The following is a 14,438-nucleotide window of genomic DNA, read 5'->3' on the forward strand; positions in this document are numbered from 1 at the left end:
AGTCCTTGTGAGATAGCTTATCAATTTTATGCTCAACTAAATTATGATTTTGTAGAAACTGACAGAGTTGATAAAAATCTGGCACACATTTTTAGAGGGCCAACGTTTTCACAAAAAAATGTATTTTAATGATTATAGCAGTACATTTTTACACCAATGTTACCAGTATATACAGTTTCTGATTTTGATTCTAAGTAACATTTTTTATTTGACTGAAGTAGTAAATTCTTGTCAGGGATAAATGGGTTTTCTGGCACAGGTCAAGTTTAGAAATTAGAAAAATTAAAGCATAATTTTTTCACCCTAAAAAACAAATTTAGTGTGTTGAAGTTATCATTTTAAGGGTTTTTTGGTAGGACATTATCTATCCAAATTTTCAAGAATGGGTGAGATAAAACAGAAACAATAAATACAGGGTAGTGACAGGTTTTGTGAATTTTTTTGAAGCAGTTTACAGACTTAGCTGATCTAACAGAGGGGTAGGACAGTATCAGATGGACAGAGTCTAACAGCTTTGGTCAGATGAGTGGTGTACAGGGATGTAAAAGTTAAGAGAGGTATTAAGAGGCGAGGTCATGTAGGGTCTTGCTGCAGCCTTTTGCACAAGTTGCAGGCGGGGCAGTGCTGCTTGAATGAGATGGGAGAAAAGAGCATTGCCATAGCCTTGGCATAAACAGATGAGTGTACGGATTAGTAATTCTAGATCTCTGGTTGACAGCATCGATTTGATTTGTGATGTTGTGGAGTTGGAAGAAACAGGTGTGCACCAGCTTCCATGTGTGAGGGTCAAAGTTCAGAATCTGGTCAAAGATTCCACCCAGGTTTGTTTTGGAGGGTTTAACATTGGTGGCCAGAGGGCCAATCATCACGCTCTCTCACCTGTGCGTCCTGCGGGGAGCTTTCCTCAGGCTCCAGGCCTTCTCCTGTCCCTTCCTTTGTACCCTGCGGTTGAGGGGAGGTCTTGCCTCGACTGCAGGGCTCTATGAGTGGCCCACTCTCTCCCTCCTGCTGGATGTCTGTTGTCAGGCTCACTGACATCTTCTTAGGGGAGGGGGAGAGGGTGGGAGTTGGGGAGGGGGTTGGGTGGAGAACCCAGGAGTGGCTGAGAAAAAATAGGCATGAGAAAGAGTTAGAGGAGCTGTAAAAAAAAAAAAAAAAAATGAGAAAGAGACAGACACTTTCAGTATTTGGGTGAAAGTGTACTGCTATACAATCTACCTGTAGGTGGTACCAGATCTGTGCTGGACTCTGTACAGTAAGTCTGGATGGGAACCACACACAGGAAGATGAGGGGAACCCACTAAGGTACTATACTGGGCTGGGCTGCAGCAGGGGGCGAAGCGCAATCCATAGCAAGCCTTAGCCTTTGGGGTGGGGCTGAAAGGAAAAACACACAGATGGACATTTTTTAAAAAATATGTTTGGAATAGGTTGCCTCAAAAACCTACACAGGTTGATCTGAGGACATATAGAAACTATAATGTCAGTTACAAGATTTTTGACATCTCGATTTGTAAACAGCGAGAAACTTTTAATTTTTTTACAATGTCAGAACAAATGGTTAATCTCTATCAACGTATCATTTATACTGCCCCTTGTGACATCTTAACTCTGATGGATAAAACAACCGGCGAACCAAACAATGTGATTTTATCACTTTTACTTTCTTTTTTTTGTGTCAAAGGGTTAGCTACAAAATAAGATAATTGTTGTCCTCTAATAATAAGTATTTAGAGGTTTCATTTTCTCACGATATGACTGCAAATTCACCTCAAAAGACATATCTTTAATGGAACAATATCATAAAAATATCAACATGCACGACAAAAAAAAAAGGCAGCAATATTTACAGCGATCAGGTGAACTGAAGAGGCAGCAGCTAGCCAGCCAGATAGGGGGGAGGGGCACACCAACAGGCCAGCCACCACCTCAGCGGTCCTCTGGGGCCTCTCTCTTTCCTCTCCCTCTGGCTCAGTGCAGCAGCATGGTCTGTCCTCCAGTCAGGAGCCCTGAACACCAAGAACAGAAGAGGAAGACACGAATGACGTCATGTTTCACACACTGAGTGACTCATCGCTGCTGCTGCTGCTGCTGCTGATTTGAGCAGGGAGGGGGACAAAGCAGCTGAAAGCTCACAGCCTACTGGCACACAGGGCTGCAGATTTCTATAGTCTCTCTCAACACTCTTTATGAATGGGAAATGTGTGCTGCCTGAGAAAGAGCCAGTTTTTTTCCCCCCGAAAATTTAAACTAGCAGCAAAACGTCAAAGAAAGAGGGTTCATTCGTCAAAACCGTCGACCTAGTGCAGTGAAAATTATTACCTTTTCAATTGGAGTTGGGTATTTGCCAGATTGTTCTACTTATACAAAGAATCACTGAAGTAAGATAAAATAAATTGTACGGTAAACTGCCAATATGACAACCAAGAATGCAACGCAGGATTAGAACAGGACGGTATTCAACAATTCTCTTGAGCACACAGCATGTAAACATCACCTTTATTTAAACCCTATCATCTTCCAGCAGCAAGCTCATCTTAATTAAACTCCCGCCATTTAGAAAACACATTTAGATTTAGGCTACTGTATCTTCAATGACAAAAAGATTGTTATTAAAAACAATATTTGCAATAACTCAGTTCTTATCATAACTAGTATTCTGTCTTGCCATGACTTCCTCTAAATGACATCATTGAACTAATTTTATCGGCATGGGAAAACCTGACACAGAACTGCAAACAGCTTTAGGGTGAATTCAGACTCTAAAGCAAGAACTGATGTCTTAGGCATTACATCCATACACAAACACAGACACAATAAAATAACAATCCATCTGTCATTCAATCCTACAGTATATCCTCTGGTATCACAGGGTCAATGGCAGCATGACTTCTGTGTGCTTGTTGAGAGGACCATGAACAGTATGCATGAAATCCCATACGCATACATGCATGCAATAGCAAGATTAATCGAGCACAAATTCCGGCATCAGAAGCATGACTGCCAGATTGCATGCATGCAGCATGGATGAGTGCCATTCATGCATGTCCCTGTCTGTCTTGCTGTGTTATGCTGTGCTGTGCTGTAGGACAGATGAGATGAGTGAACAAACTAGGCAGGGATTCCCAGTGTGGGGAGACCCAGGCAATGCAACAGCAAAGGCGTCATCAGCTGCAGCATCAGCAGTATTACACCACATCACTGACCAGGACACCCACATGCCCCAACCCCGCTCTGCTTATACAAGCCTGCCATACAGCATCACGTAACATAGCCACGCTATCTACTGTAGGCAGATACAGACGCCTGACACGGTCTCTTCGAAATAATCTGCTCTGTTTGCTCGCTCACACACACCACACACACACGCAGTGTATTCTTGCACAGAAAAGAATGAATGGTTTCGCATTAGAAAGCAAAGATAATCATTCATCTCGAATGTCAATCTCATGGCTGAGCGGACCAATAGCAGAGTGAGAGCAGGGAGGGGCTGCAGGACAAATTGTGAATCACTGCCAGAAATGGGGTGCTTATGAATAAACCAGCTTCCTATTCTCTCTTCCTCCACCCATGCCTCTTTTATGTTTCCTCAGCTCTCTCCTCAACACTTACCCCCGTCCCCTCGTTTCCCTGGACACACACACGCACGCACGCACGCACGCACGCACGCACGCACGCACGCACGCACGCACGCACGCACGCACGCACACCAGCCCACAGTGTTGCCAAGGAGATGGCAACGTCATTCTCAACTGCTGCCATTTGTGTTGAGCGAGTACCAGCAAGAAGAGCAGGGAGAAGAATGATATTAAAAATAAATATGTGGATTGCAGTGTGCACAGACTGAGAGGGACGGACAGACAGAAGCAGAGAGAACAGAGCAGGATGGAAAGAAAAGTGAGAGACCAGGATGTGCTATTACTGCTGTTCCAATTTCTTCTGAGTTCAGGAAATCTAAGACTGTGATAGAAACAACAATGTGGGCTTTCAGTCATCTAGGTCATGGGATATCAAGTACTAGAACGTTACATTAGTGCTGCTGAACTGAGGAAGCTTTTGAGATTAGCAGTGAAGCCTCTTCAAAAATTATGCAATGAACTGCCATGATTAGACAAAAAGCAATGGCACTTTAAATGCAAACATGAATGCCATTTAACACATTACACTGAAATGGCAGATTAGCTCAACACATCAGGGAGGGTACCCTGAACTGACCCCAACATAGTTCACCTTACCACATTCACATTTTGCAATTCATATATTCTCTATCATCTCAGAAACGATTCCAGCAAACAAATTCATGTGAATGACGACCACTTTTACCACGACTGTAACTAGGACTAGTAAAAAACTAGTACCATGTGTCATAATTGAGGCTACACACTGCAGACTGAACATCTACAAAACCAGCAGCAGCAGCACTGCCTGTTGTGTCCCAGTTCAGTCAGTGTGTCAGTCGGCTTGATGTTGGCATCTCTCTGCCAACTGTCAGCATCACCACATGAGGCTGCAGATGTGCAGCAGGGCAGCTGATTCACACAGGACCCTGGCCAGTTACATCATAGCAAAAGAGGTTGTCCACATCATGCTGTCCCTAAGAAACAACATTAACAGGCTGGTGTAATACAGCAGGATAGGGATACTTTGATCAGGCATGTTATTAACCTATCTAATGTCTTACGAATTGGCCAGTTTAAAACCAATGAAGTTGGTGAACGTGATATTTTTCCTGATCAGTTCACCCTACGGCAACTGTAAAATCCACATTTTATGTAGTACCTATGCATTTAGGTTAATTCATTTTTGTTCAGTCCATCATCATACACTGTATATTCACACACACATTCACACGCACACACCCAAATACACACATGAACAAGCGGGATCTTTATACATGCATTATGTATGGAGAGCAGTGATGATGAAAGAGCTACCGGTTTCACCATAAACCATGGTGAAATTCCCGACAGTATTACTGTTTCAAAATGTAATTACCACTAAAACCATGTTTGATTACTGTGCTGAAAATCACCAGCATCCAGAAAGTGTGCTGCAGAGAAGAGAGAGTGAGAAAGAGAGAAAGCCTGTGTGTGATGGTGATTCGTGACAGTGAGGCTGCAGCGACCGGAGCAGAGAGTATAAAGTTAAATGTAGCAGTGCAATGTGTGCACAGTTTAGGTTATTTGTCAGTGAATAAACTCCAAGACCCAAGCCCAGTTCTCATGTCTTCCTTGCCACCTCCACCCTGGGTTTGAACCAGGAACCCTCTCCTCGACAATGCTAACCACCGCCCACACATTTTTAACAGTACTGCGATAATACTGATAACAATGATAGTTTTGGTCGTGATGTGAAATTTTTATACATTTTAATTTCTAATATAGAGAAGTCAGAGTGAGGGGCTGCCTCACAGGATCACACCCTGAGCAGTTTGGGATTCAGTGCCTTGCTAAGGAGCACCTCGCCAAAAGCCACGTAGCAAACTTAAGCTCATTTCAGAAGTCATGCTTTTTTGTTGTAGTGCCCAGTCAATAAACCATTCTGCTACTTCTTTCAAAAATCAGCAGACATCCTTCTTAACACACTCAGGTCGTCCTCCTCTGCATGCCCCTCTGAATAATCACAGAATGAGCTGATCAAATAAACAAGACACTTTCTTTCAGCTGTGAGACAGCATCACAGTTGCAAGCGTCACCATCAAATTATTGGTCCTTGTAACAGTAACTTAGCCCCAAAAATCACACTAAATAACAATGTGAAAATACAAAACTAAATACATTTTACTCAACAAAAGAGGACTTATCCCTATGAATTATCTTGTATTAAACTTGTATTAACAGTGATAACTAAAAAAGATCTAACAAAATGGCAGTGTTTTACAAAACCCCACAACACCCACACAGGTAAGCACATATATAAGCCACACAGGCAGACATACAACACCCACAAAAATTTTTTGTATTCGTAAAGATTCCTCAACACCGTCACTCTCCAAATATTATGCTGCGACACAGAACCATATACAGTAGGTCAGCGCAACTCGCACGGAACGAAAACAAAGTTACACAAGCGGCGTCTCCGAGTGATGAAGTATGGATGAAGAAGGCTTATGCCCCCCCCAAAAAACGAATAAAGTCAGCCGTGTGGGATCATTTTGGCTATCGCAAAATGACCAAGGGGTCATTGTTGACGACGGCTTTCCAGTTTGTAAAACATGCCGCAAAAAAGTCGCGGCCAAAGGATCAAACAAGAGCAACATGATACAACACCTGCAGGACAACCACCCGGCTTTACATGCACAAGTAAAGGTAAATGCACAATGACTGGGTTAATGTATGTCAATCTCAATTTATCTAATGTAACACTGAATTAAAAAATGATATGTTAGCGTGTCATTTGCAATTAATGGCGTAGTGGTATGATACGAGTTGGGCTTACAGTGCAACGTGACAAGCTAAGGCTCGTCTCAATGGATAGTTTTGCAGTTTGTGTGCACATAGCGTGAGGTTGTAATGGTTTTGGGTCCGTGTAGCTCTTTGGAGTGAGACGACAGGCAGAAACTCACGTCCACATGAGTGCGGGATTTCACAAATGTTCGCCGTTTATTTTTACGTCAACTTAAAAACACTTTACCAAGCCCGGTTGTACGGCTACTATATTTTCATACATGAACAAAATAGTTGCCACACGTACTTCAAACCATCACTGTTGTGTTGAGAGATAAAAGAAAAAGCAGGAGCACATGGAAATAAATGAAACTTAAAGATCTATAAGGAGTGTTTGTGTGATTTTACACATTTATAGTGTGAAATTAATTAATGCATAATAATCGTGATAATCGTAAAACCGTGATTATTTCTCTGACAATAATCGTACCAAGAAAATCTATAATCGTGACATCCCTACAGGGCATTCTTAACACACATTACCAAAACCTTGCAGCCTTTTACACGGGCCCTCCTGAGGACAGGCAACCAGCTGCGACACACCGGTCACACACTCCCCTGCCCACTGTGTCAGGTTACCACACCAAAGGCTGCCAATGGAGTGAGATAGTGTGAGGTGGTGAGTGAAAGAGACAGGGAGAGCTATCTGTCTGGTCAACACCGTGAGGATATGTGTTTGTGTTAAGGCGCACAGAATGTATATCACCGCGTCAGACAGTAGGATAGCCAGACTAAATATTCTATGCAGGTATGAGCTCACTGTCAAATTTAGCTGCTCCGGGTCAAGCTGGGTCAGGGTCTCGGCAATAGTTAGCAGCAGGGCAAGCCAGAGAAATGAAAGGAATTCCACCATATGGTAGCCAGTAAGAGCGGAGAGCTTGTTTATATAAAGTCTTTTAACTGATTAACTTATCAGGTAATTAATGCCTGACAGCCAAAAGCCACAGTTTAACACCAGCTGTTGCCAAAGAGCACCAATATATTAATTCCTCAAGTTGTTCTAAATCGGGGTCAGTTGGCCGAAAGTTAACTTACACTGTTGTGATGAAATGAAATGAATCAATTAGTGGATCCAAAGAGAAGTAAATGGCAACAGTCTTAATAAGATTAATAGCTTTCAAACACCTGTGGGTCCCAGACTGGTCAGCGTGCAGCTTAAATATGAAGTCAATACTTTTTTAACTTTAACTGAGACAGAATCAACAAACAGAAGATGGCACCTTGGCCTCAGGGAACTTGCAATGGGCTTATGTTTTTATTTTCTAGCATATTCTAGATCAATCAGTTACTTCATTAATCATTATCTTTTCCAAATGGCACAATGTCAGAGAAACAATCTGGTGGAGAAATAAATCCCCCTGCAAAAGAATAAAAGCGGATTGGATTATTCTGCCAGTAGCACAATAGAGCAGTACAGATACAGTTACAGTACAGATGGACGAATGAATCTACAGTGGCTACCTCTTCTGCCTTACTCTGGTTATTTCCCCATTAATGACAGCCAGAATGCAAGTGAACAAAGAATGAACACTGTATATTTCTATAGTTTTGAGTGGGTAATGATTGTGAGCCGCTACTATTATCACTTATTCATTTCATTCACTGCGTTATTTCAAATTTCATAATGGAGAATCATGCGTAGCAGACATGCCTCTCCATTTTCTCTGCAGAGGCTGAATGAAAGATGAAGGTGAATGGAAGCGCAGAACGCTGCAAACAGGAGTGAGCGAGCACGTACAAACCCACAGACAGCAGTGGGAGACGTACACAGGCAGTTCGACCTAATTCAGCTCCTCTGTATTCAGCCGTGCACCTCGCCCATTTGACGTCAGAGAGAACCCATTTCACAAAAGGCAGCAAGGTTATGTCTTCGCAGAGTGGAAGCTGCTGTGTGTGTGTGTGTGTGTGTGTGTGTGTGTGTGTGTGTAGTAATGGCAGAGTTTGTGCAAGCTCAGTGCCTGCACATATTATATATCAGCAGCGCTCGCAGTGTGTGCGCACCAGTGTTTGTCTGTGTCAGAGAGGATTCCCCTTTGCGTCGGTTGCACAATCTCACAAAAGGGAGGGGACGAAGGGGCTGGCAGAGCAGCCGGGACTATAGAGGAACGGTTCAGGCACATTCGCGCTGAAAGAGTCTGCGCTTCAGTGAAAATATGGATACATGCATCACTGGCCCAAACACTCAGAGACACTCCAGAACACTGTAAATATTTTCTGCCTTGAGATATGTAAAAGTGATTAGGGTGACTGTGTGGCTCAGAAAACACAGAGCCGGGAAACTTTGCTGACGACAGCAGCACACATACGGAGAGGAAACATCCTGAGGGCAGATTAACAAGACGCAAAGCACAGACGAGGGGGGACATGAATGGTCAAACGAAGCGGAAGACAGGGTTTCTCTTTTTCCATCTACGTCTCTCTCTGTCCTTCTCCCTGCCACCCCCTCTCTCGTCAGTGCTATGAGGATACCCCTTCCTGCCTTCCACCCCCTCCACGTCAACCCCTCCCATCAATATCTCTCTCTCTGCATCCACCCACTTCTAAGTGTTAGCTCCCTGTCTCTCTCTCCCTCTCTCTCCTGTTTTCTTCCTCTTTTAATGTGTCTTCTTAAATTGTCAGGCCTACTGCTGACGCCATCCTCCTCCACTCAGCCAACCCACTCAGTCCTGTGGGACGAGCTATGACTCATTCTCTCCCTCCTTCCCTCCCCTCCCTCCCTAGTTACCTACCTACCTTTCTGTAGCTCTCTCTAAGTCTCCCTCTTTCTGCTGCTCTCTCTAGTTATAACCTATGTATAGTTGGGGGAACATACAGGAGATGCATGAAGAGGGAAAAAAATGAGACTGGAGGATAAAAACACATGAGGAGAAATTGGGTGAAGAGGAGAAATTGGGTGAAGAGGAGAAAGAGGTGTTGGCCGAGTGAACAACAGTCTTACTTCTGCATAATTAACGAATGCCAGTGAATAGAGAGAGGGGATCCTGATCTTGCATGCATTAGTGATGAAGGAAAAAGTGCTGCAATGTGGGTGAAGGACAGAAATATGGAATTCCAAGTGGGCCAAATTCAAAAAAGTAAATAAGAGTTATGAAATAATTATATTAATGTGGAAATGACATACCAAGACAAATGTGAAACAGCAATAAGAAAAAAAACATGAATTATTTCAATGTTCTTTGTCAGAGGACAGTGTTGGGGCACGACGTGCACAATGTCAGTTTAACAACTGAGGAAACACTGTGAATGAGCCGATTTTAAGGCATTTTGATGATCTATCTGCGTGGATAAGAAATTAGCCTGATTTGTGAGCTGACTGGAATTAAATGAGAGTCCCAACTTAACATACTGTCATTGAATCCTTGTGCATCGTTGGATAGTGGAAAACAAGCAGCAGAAACTGATAATGAAACTGATGTGATGAAATGAAATGTATCAGTAGTTTCACTGGAGTATTGGCGAGCATTTCCCATGCTCACAATGATCATTCAGGCTTAAACAACAAAATAAATTTTAGAAATCATCAGTGGTCCAGCCTGTGAGAGGCTACTAAACACTCTTACTCTTTAGTGTGGATGCAGCTCATTTTGTCAATGTCCTGTCATGTCTGACTGAAGCTGAACAAAAGTCTTCTCTGTCTCAATGACAAAACCCCATCTCTTTAACAGACAGAGGAAGCCTGCAGTGTTACATATTCCATGTCTGAAAAGGCCTTAAGTTGCATCAACAAATGAGAAGACTGCATCACACCATGTGACAAACTGTGCACAGACAAGTGGAGGCAGAAACTAATCCAACGTGTGAACAACCACAGCAAAAGAAAATGCTTCAGAGGAACAACTGAAGACAAAAAATGAGTCACAACGAAGAAACCCCGTTGGTGATGTCAAAAACAAATAAAATACATTTGTCTGATAACAGAGCTGAAATACACATTGTGTTTGTACCAAATTAAAGGTTACATTCTGTTGTGGGAAACTTTTTTTTCTGTATTGAAGGATGATTATGATAATCAAGGACCATTGACCTGTGGCTGCAGCACTGAATGACACGGAGAATTTCATAAAACCACTTGCAACATCACCACAAAATACATAATATGAGGTTATCAAGGCCAAAAAATGAACCCTTTAGCAACTTTTAATCTGAGCATCTAAATAGCCAGGGAATCCCTGTTCCTTAATGCAGTTCTATTTTGGTTCCATCAATGGTCAATGAAATGACCAATACGCTGAGCCTCAAAGGCATCTTCTCATCACTGTGTCTATCAAGAGGGAGCACTCAGGGAGTGTGTTAATGACACCACCAGAGTACATTCCAGTTCCACCTTGCAGAATGGATACTGCCATAGATGTTTTAATAGCACAAGACCTGTAATAAAGACATCTTCTATTGAATTTAGCTAAACAACGGGTTCATTATAGTACACCTTTACATAATCAAAGAGAAGCACACAATATAATTCAACCATCACATAAATTACTCTTTACTACTGTGGACAGGTTCCAAGTTTTCAGGGAAAGTATGCAGCCTGCATATGAAGTTTTTATTTGTGCCTAGGAATAAAAAAAGATATTCATATTAATTGTGGTCAAATTTTACATTCTTGTAAAACTTGGAAGGCTTAACTTAAATTGCTGAGATGAGAAAATCTTCAAATGAAATAGTGTTCTGTAACAAGTACATTTCATGTTTCTTGAAAGCTGAGACAGTTCACAGGATTGTGCTGAATGATCTGACAACAAACCAAGAGAGCATCAATCAAAAATACACTGCTAAGGATGTACAATAACATTTCGTCTTAAAATATAAAACATCGATACTTGTTCGATCATTGTACTTGATACTAGGGTTTTCACGGCAGTTGGTGTGAAGTGGTGTTCAGGCATACATCAATTACATTACTTGCCCACAACCCCCACCATTTTGTTTTATGTAAGAATAGAAATAAAACCCATTTACTTCATTTTCTCATAGCCCATTAGCGCCTATGTTCATCATTTGTAAAATACTCTATACTATCAATACTTCAGTCGACAGACACTAAAATTTTAAACTGAAAGTGTCTGCATTATACAGCAGCAGCAGCAGCAGCAGCAGCAGCAGTCACAGAGCAGAGCTCTACCATAAGCAAGCCAGGACCTGTGCAAGGCAATGTTCATGGACCCATGCTACCAGGGGGATGATGACCTGAATTTTGAGGAGACCAAGAGGATAATAGAGGAATAAGGAGTCATCCGCGGTGGGAAGCGCACCCTGTGAGAGAAGAGGGAGAGGGCGCCACTGCCAATCCTGAGCCACAGCCAAAAAGATAAAAAAAAAATGTTTTCAATAGTATAATAAAGAAAAGCAGGCCCTGCCACAGCCACACCAATTGTTCCTGATCTGTTGGTTCGAAGGGAAAGATCTAAAGATCAAAGTAAGCACTAGACAGATTTTGAGCGTCATCGATGAATATCTTTTATTAAAAAATGTGTGTAATAAAAAAAGTGTAATCCATAAAACCACCGCTGTCATGAGTTTATTAACCGGTAGGAAATTTTCCTCCTTGTGATATCCCTAACCAGCTACTAACATGAAAGTTTGCCTGTCCAAAAGATGGTTATCTGGCCGCCTATACTGCCTGGCCAGTCACATTATTTAAAATAATTTCTTAGCTGCCCGAGAAATACATAAATAACTGAATGTTGGATTTGCCTGTCTCCTCAAGTACAGTGAGGAGATCTGTGAAAGATTTTGCCTGATCAACTTGAGCTGCTGATGTAAAATGAATAACTGTGTCAAAATGAAATTGGGTGGCAGCTCCTGCACTCATTATAAACCTTATGTAATTTATCAGTTTCTTTTACTGTGATGAGAAGGGGGGCAGAGGAAGAGAGAGAGGAGAGAGAAAAAAAGAGAAGAGAGAAAGATGGAGGAGCAAGGGGTGGCTAGTGAGACAGGAAGAGAGGAAAAACTTCTCAATGATGAAACAATCTGTGCTGTTAAGCGATTGGACCAGACTTCCACCAATGGGAGGACCAGCTCCATGGCAACAGGCTCTGTCACCAAGAGAAAAGCAGCCATATCCCTCAACACCCCCATATTTTTCTCTCCCTTTCTCTCTCACGACCCCCCTCCTTTCCCCAATTACAAGGCCCAGTGTATTTATCACTGGGTAAACACAAATAAAACAGCACACAGACACACACACAAAACACATAGCAGCCTCGTGGGTTACTTATAGACTGAACACAGCTCCATCGCACAGACACAACAAACATACACACATGCAACCAAACAGGACTTGCAGATGTACACACAGGCACACAGACTTAATGGGGCTTACACAGTGATCAGAATGTGAGTCATTCGCACACACAGTTATTTAAAATGTGCAGATTGGCGATGACTCCCCTCACACACTGACTGCAGACAGTTCTGTTCCACTCCGTCCTGATGAGAGCAGTGACTAACTATCAGGTCTGCTGGAGCTGAACCTTGAACTAAACAGATTGAGCTCACAGACACAAGACCAGACCTCCAGAATAAGGAAGTAGCCCTCAGCACATAGAAAGAAACTACCCTTCCATCACAGACATATATGTATATATGCAAGGTGAAGTCTGCACACATCAGGGAGCATCATTCCTAAGCACTGACCCAGGTTTATTCGACTCAGCTAGCTTTTCAGGCTAAAGCTAGCTGATATGGGGCGGTAAAGCACAGGACACCAGTCTTAATGTTTGAGGTTAACCCAAAAACTTTACTGGAAGCATCATAATAATGGACTGCTGCTGTGATACATGCTCAAGTACACTCCAACCTTATTTTGTTGGCCGCAGCATGACGGACAAATCCTGCTGGGCAGATAGCCTGCGCAGGCAGTGTGTTGAATGCGATAAACATGAGTTTAACTTTTTAACATACGACCATGAATACATGAGTGAACAACATAATAGCAAAGATAATGATGCAATAAATTTTGAATTTTATCCATATTCATATTTAACCTAAGTGTTGTTACCTAAAATAAAATGATAATACATTTTAGGTTAATTGATCATAAATTTTAGGTCAACTGGTCATAACAACAGATTTTTGTTTCAATGCATGAAAGTAAGTGCCAATACCCCATAAAATCTGATTTATAGTTGAACGTAGGCTCTACGTAGAGACTACACCGTTGTGAATATTAATACTTGTGCATGTTTTTTTCTGTCGCTCTGCAATTACACCTCTGAAACGCTAGTTGGTGGGGGGGTTTCTATGCTACTGAGGTGCTGTTAAGTTTACTTGATTCAACTAACACACCTAAAACACACATTCAACATGGCTTTATAGCAAAAATATTATTATAAAGTACATCATTCAGCTCCTTTATAACTCACATGGTTCACAGACAAAACAATTGTCTTTTGCTGGACACATTTCCCCACATAAACATGCTAACGTTAATAGCACAGGCCTGACATTTTCCATTGCATAAATTAGCCTAGCAGCTAACTGATGTTTTCATTACTCACATGAAGCCAGGATAAACCACAGACAAAACTTAAAATGTTATTTTATGGGGGCTTTATTGTCTTCACAATTTAATAATACTAAATAAAAGCTTTGTTTCTGTAGAACATTTACGTGGAGGTGCACATCAGGTGACAGCGTAGACTATGGTGTAGGGTACTCGGTTGAACACAGAAGTATAAACCCCTGCTTAAGAGCACTGATAACTAATTTCTTCAAGGAGAAAGCAACAGATGAAATACAGAAACTTTCATTTAATTTGTATCTAATCTATGTACAGGCATTAGCAAATCAGTTACACCTGTGCATGTGATTTGTAGATGCACCCTAAAACTTGACCAGCACAATGTCAGTTACAGTTGATTGGCTGTAGTTTCCACACTTTTTTAATTTGCCACACCAAGTGCCACATACCGTTTATGCAGATTTGAACTGATGCGACATCTCTGCCAGGCAAGTAAAATATCATGTATAGGAGCAGCATCATAGCCA

The 14,438-nt window shown here is 42.0% G+C and overlaps 1 protein-coding gene across 12 annotated transcripts in view; it reads right to left on the minus strand.

Moving 5' to 3' along the window:
- Positions 1-14,438, minus strand: part of LOC125893723 (R3H domain-containing protein 2) — a 79,690-nt gene that overhangs the window by 49,093 nt on the left and 16,159 nt on the right. For all 12 annotated transcript variants that reach the window (XM_049584874.1, XM_049585492.1, XM_049585184.1 and 9 more), the window contains 3 exons: positions 1,851-2,009; positions 1,219-1,377; positions 880-1,102 (listed from right to left, as the gene is read on the minus strand). In XM_049584874.1, coding sequence (XP_049440831.1) covers positions 880-1,038 — 159 coding nt within the window. In that variant the 5' untranslated portion in view covers positions 1,039-1,102; positions 1,219-1,377; positions 1,851-2,009. The remainder of the gene's footprint in view (positions 1-879; positions 1,103-1,218; positions 1,378-1,850; positions 2,010-14,438) is intronic.

Source organism: Epinephelus fuscoguttatus, linkage group LG1, assembly GCF_011397635.1.
Source record: "Epinephelus fuscoguttatus linkage group LG1, E.fuscoguttatus.final_Chr_v1".
Classification (NCBI taxonomy): domain Eukaryota; kingdom Metazoa; phylum Chordata; class Actinopteri; order Perciformes; family Serranidae; genus Epinephelus; species Epinephelus fuscoguttatus.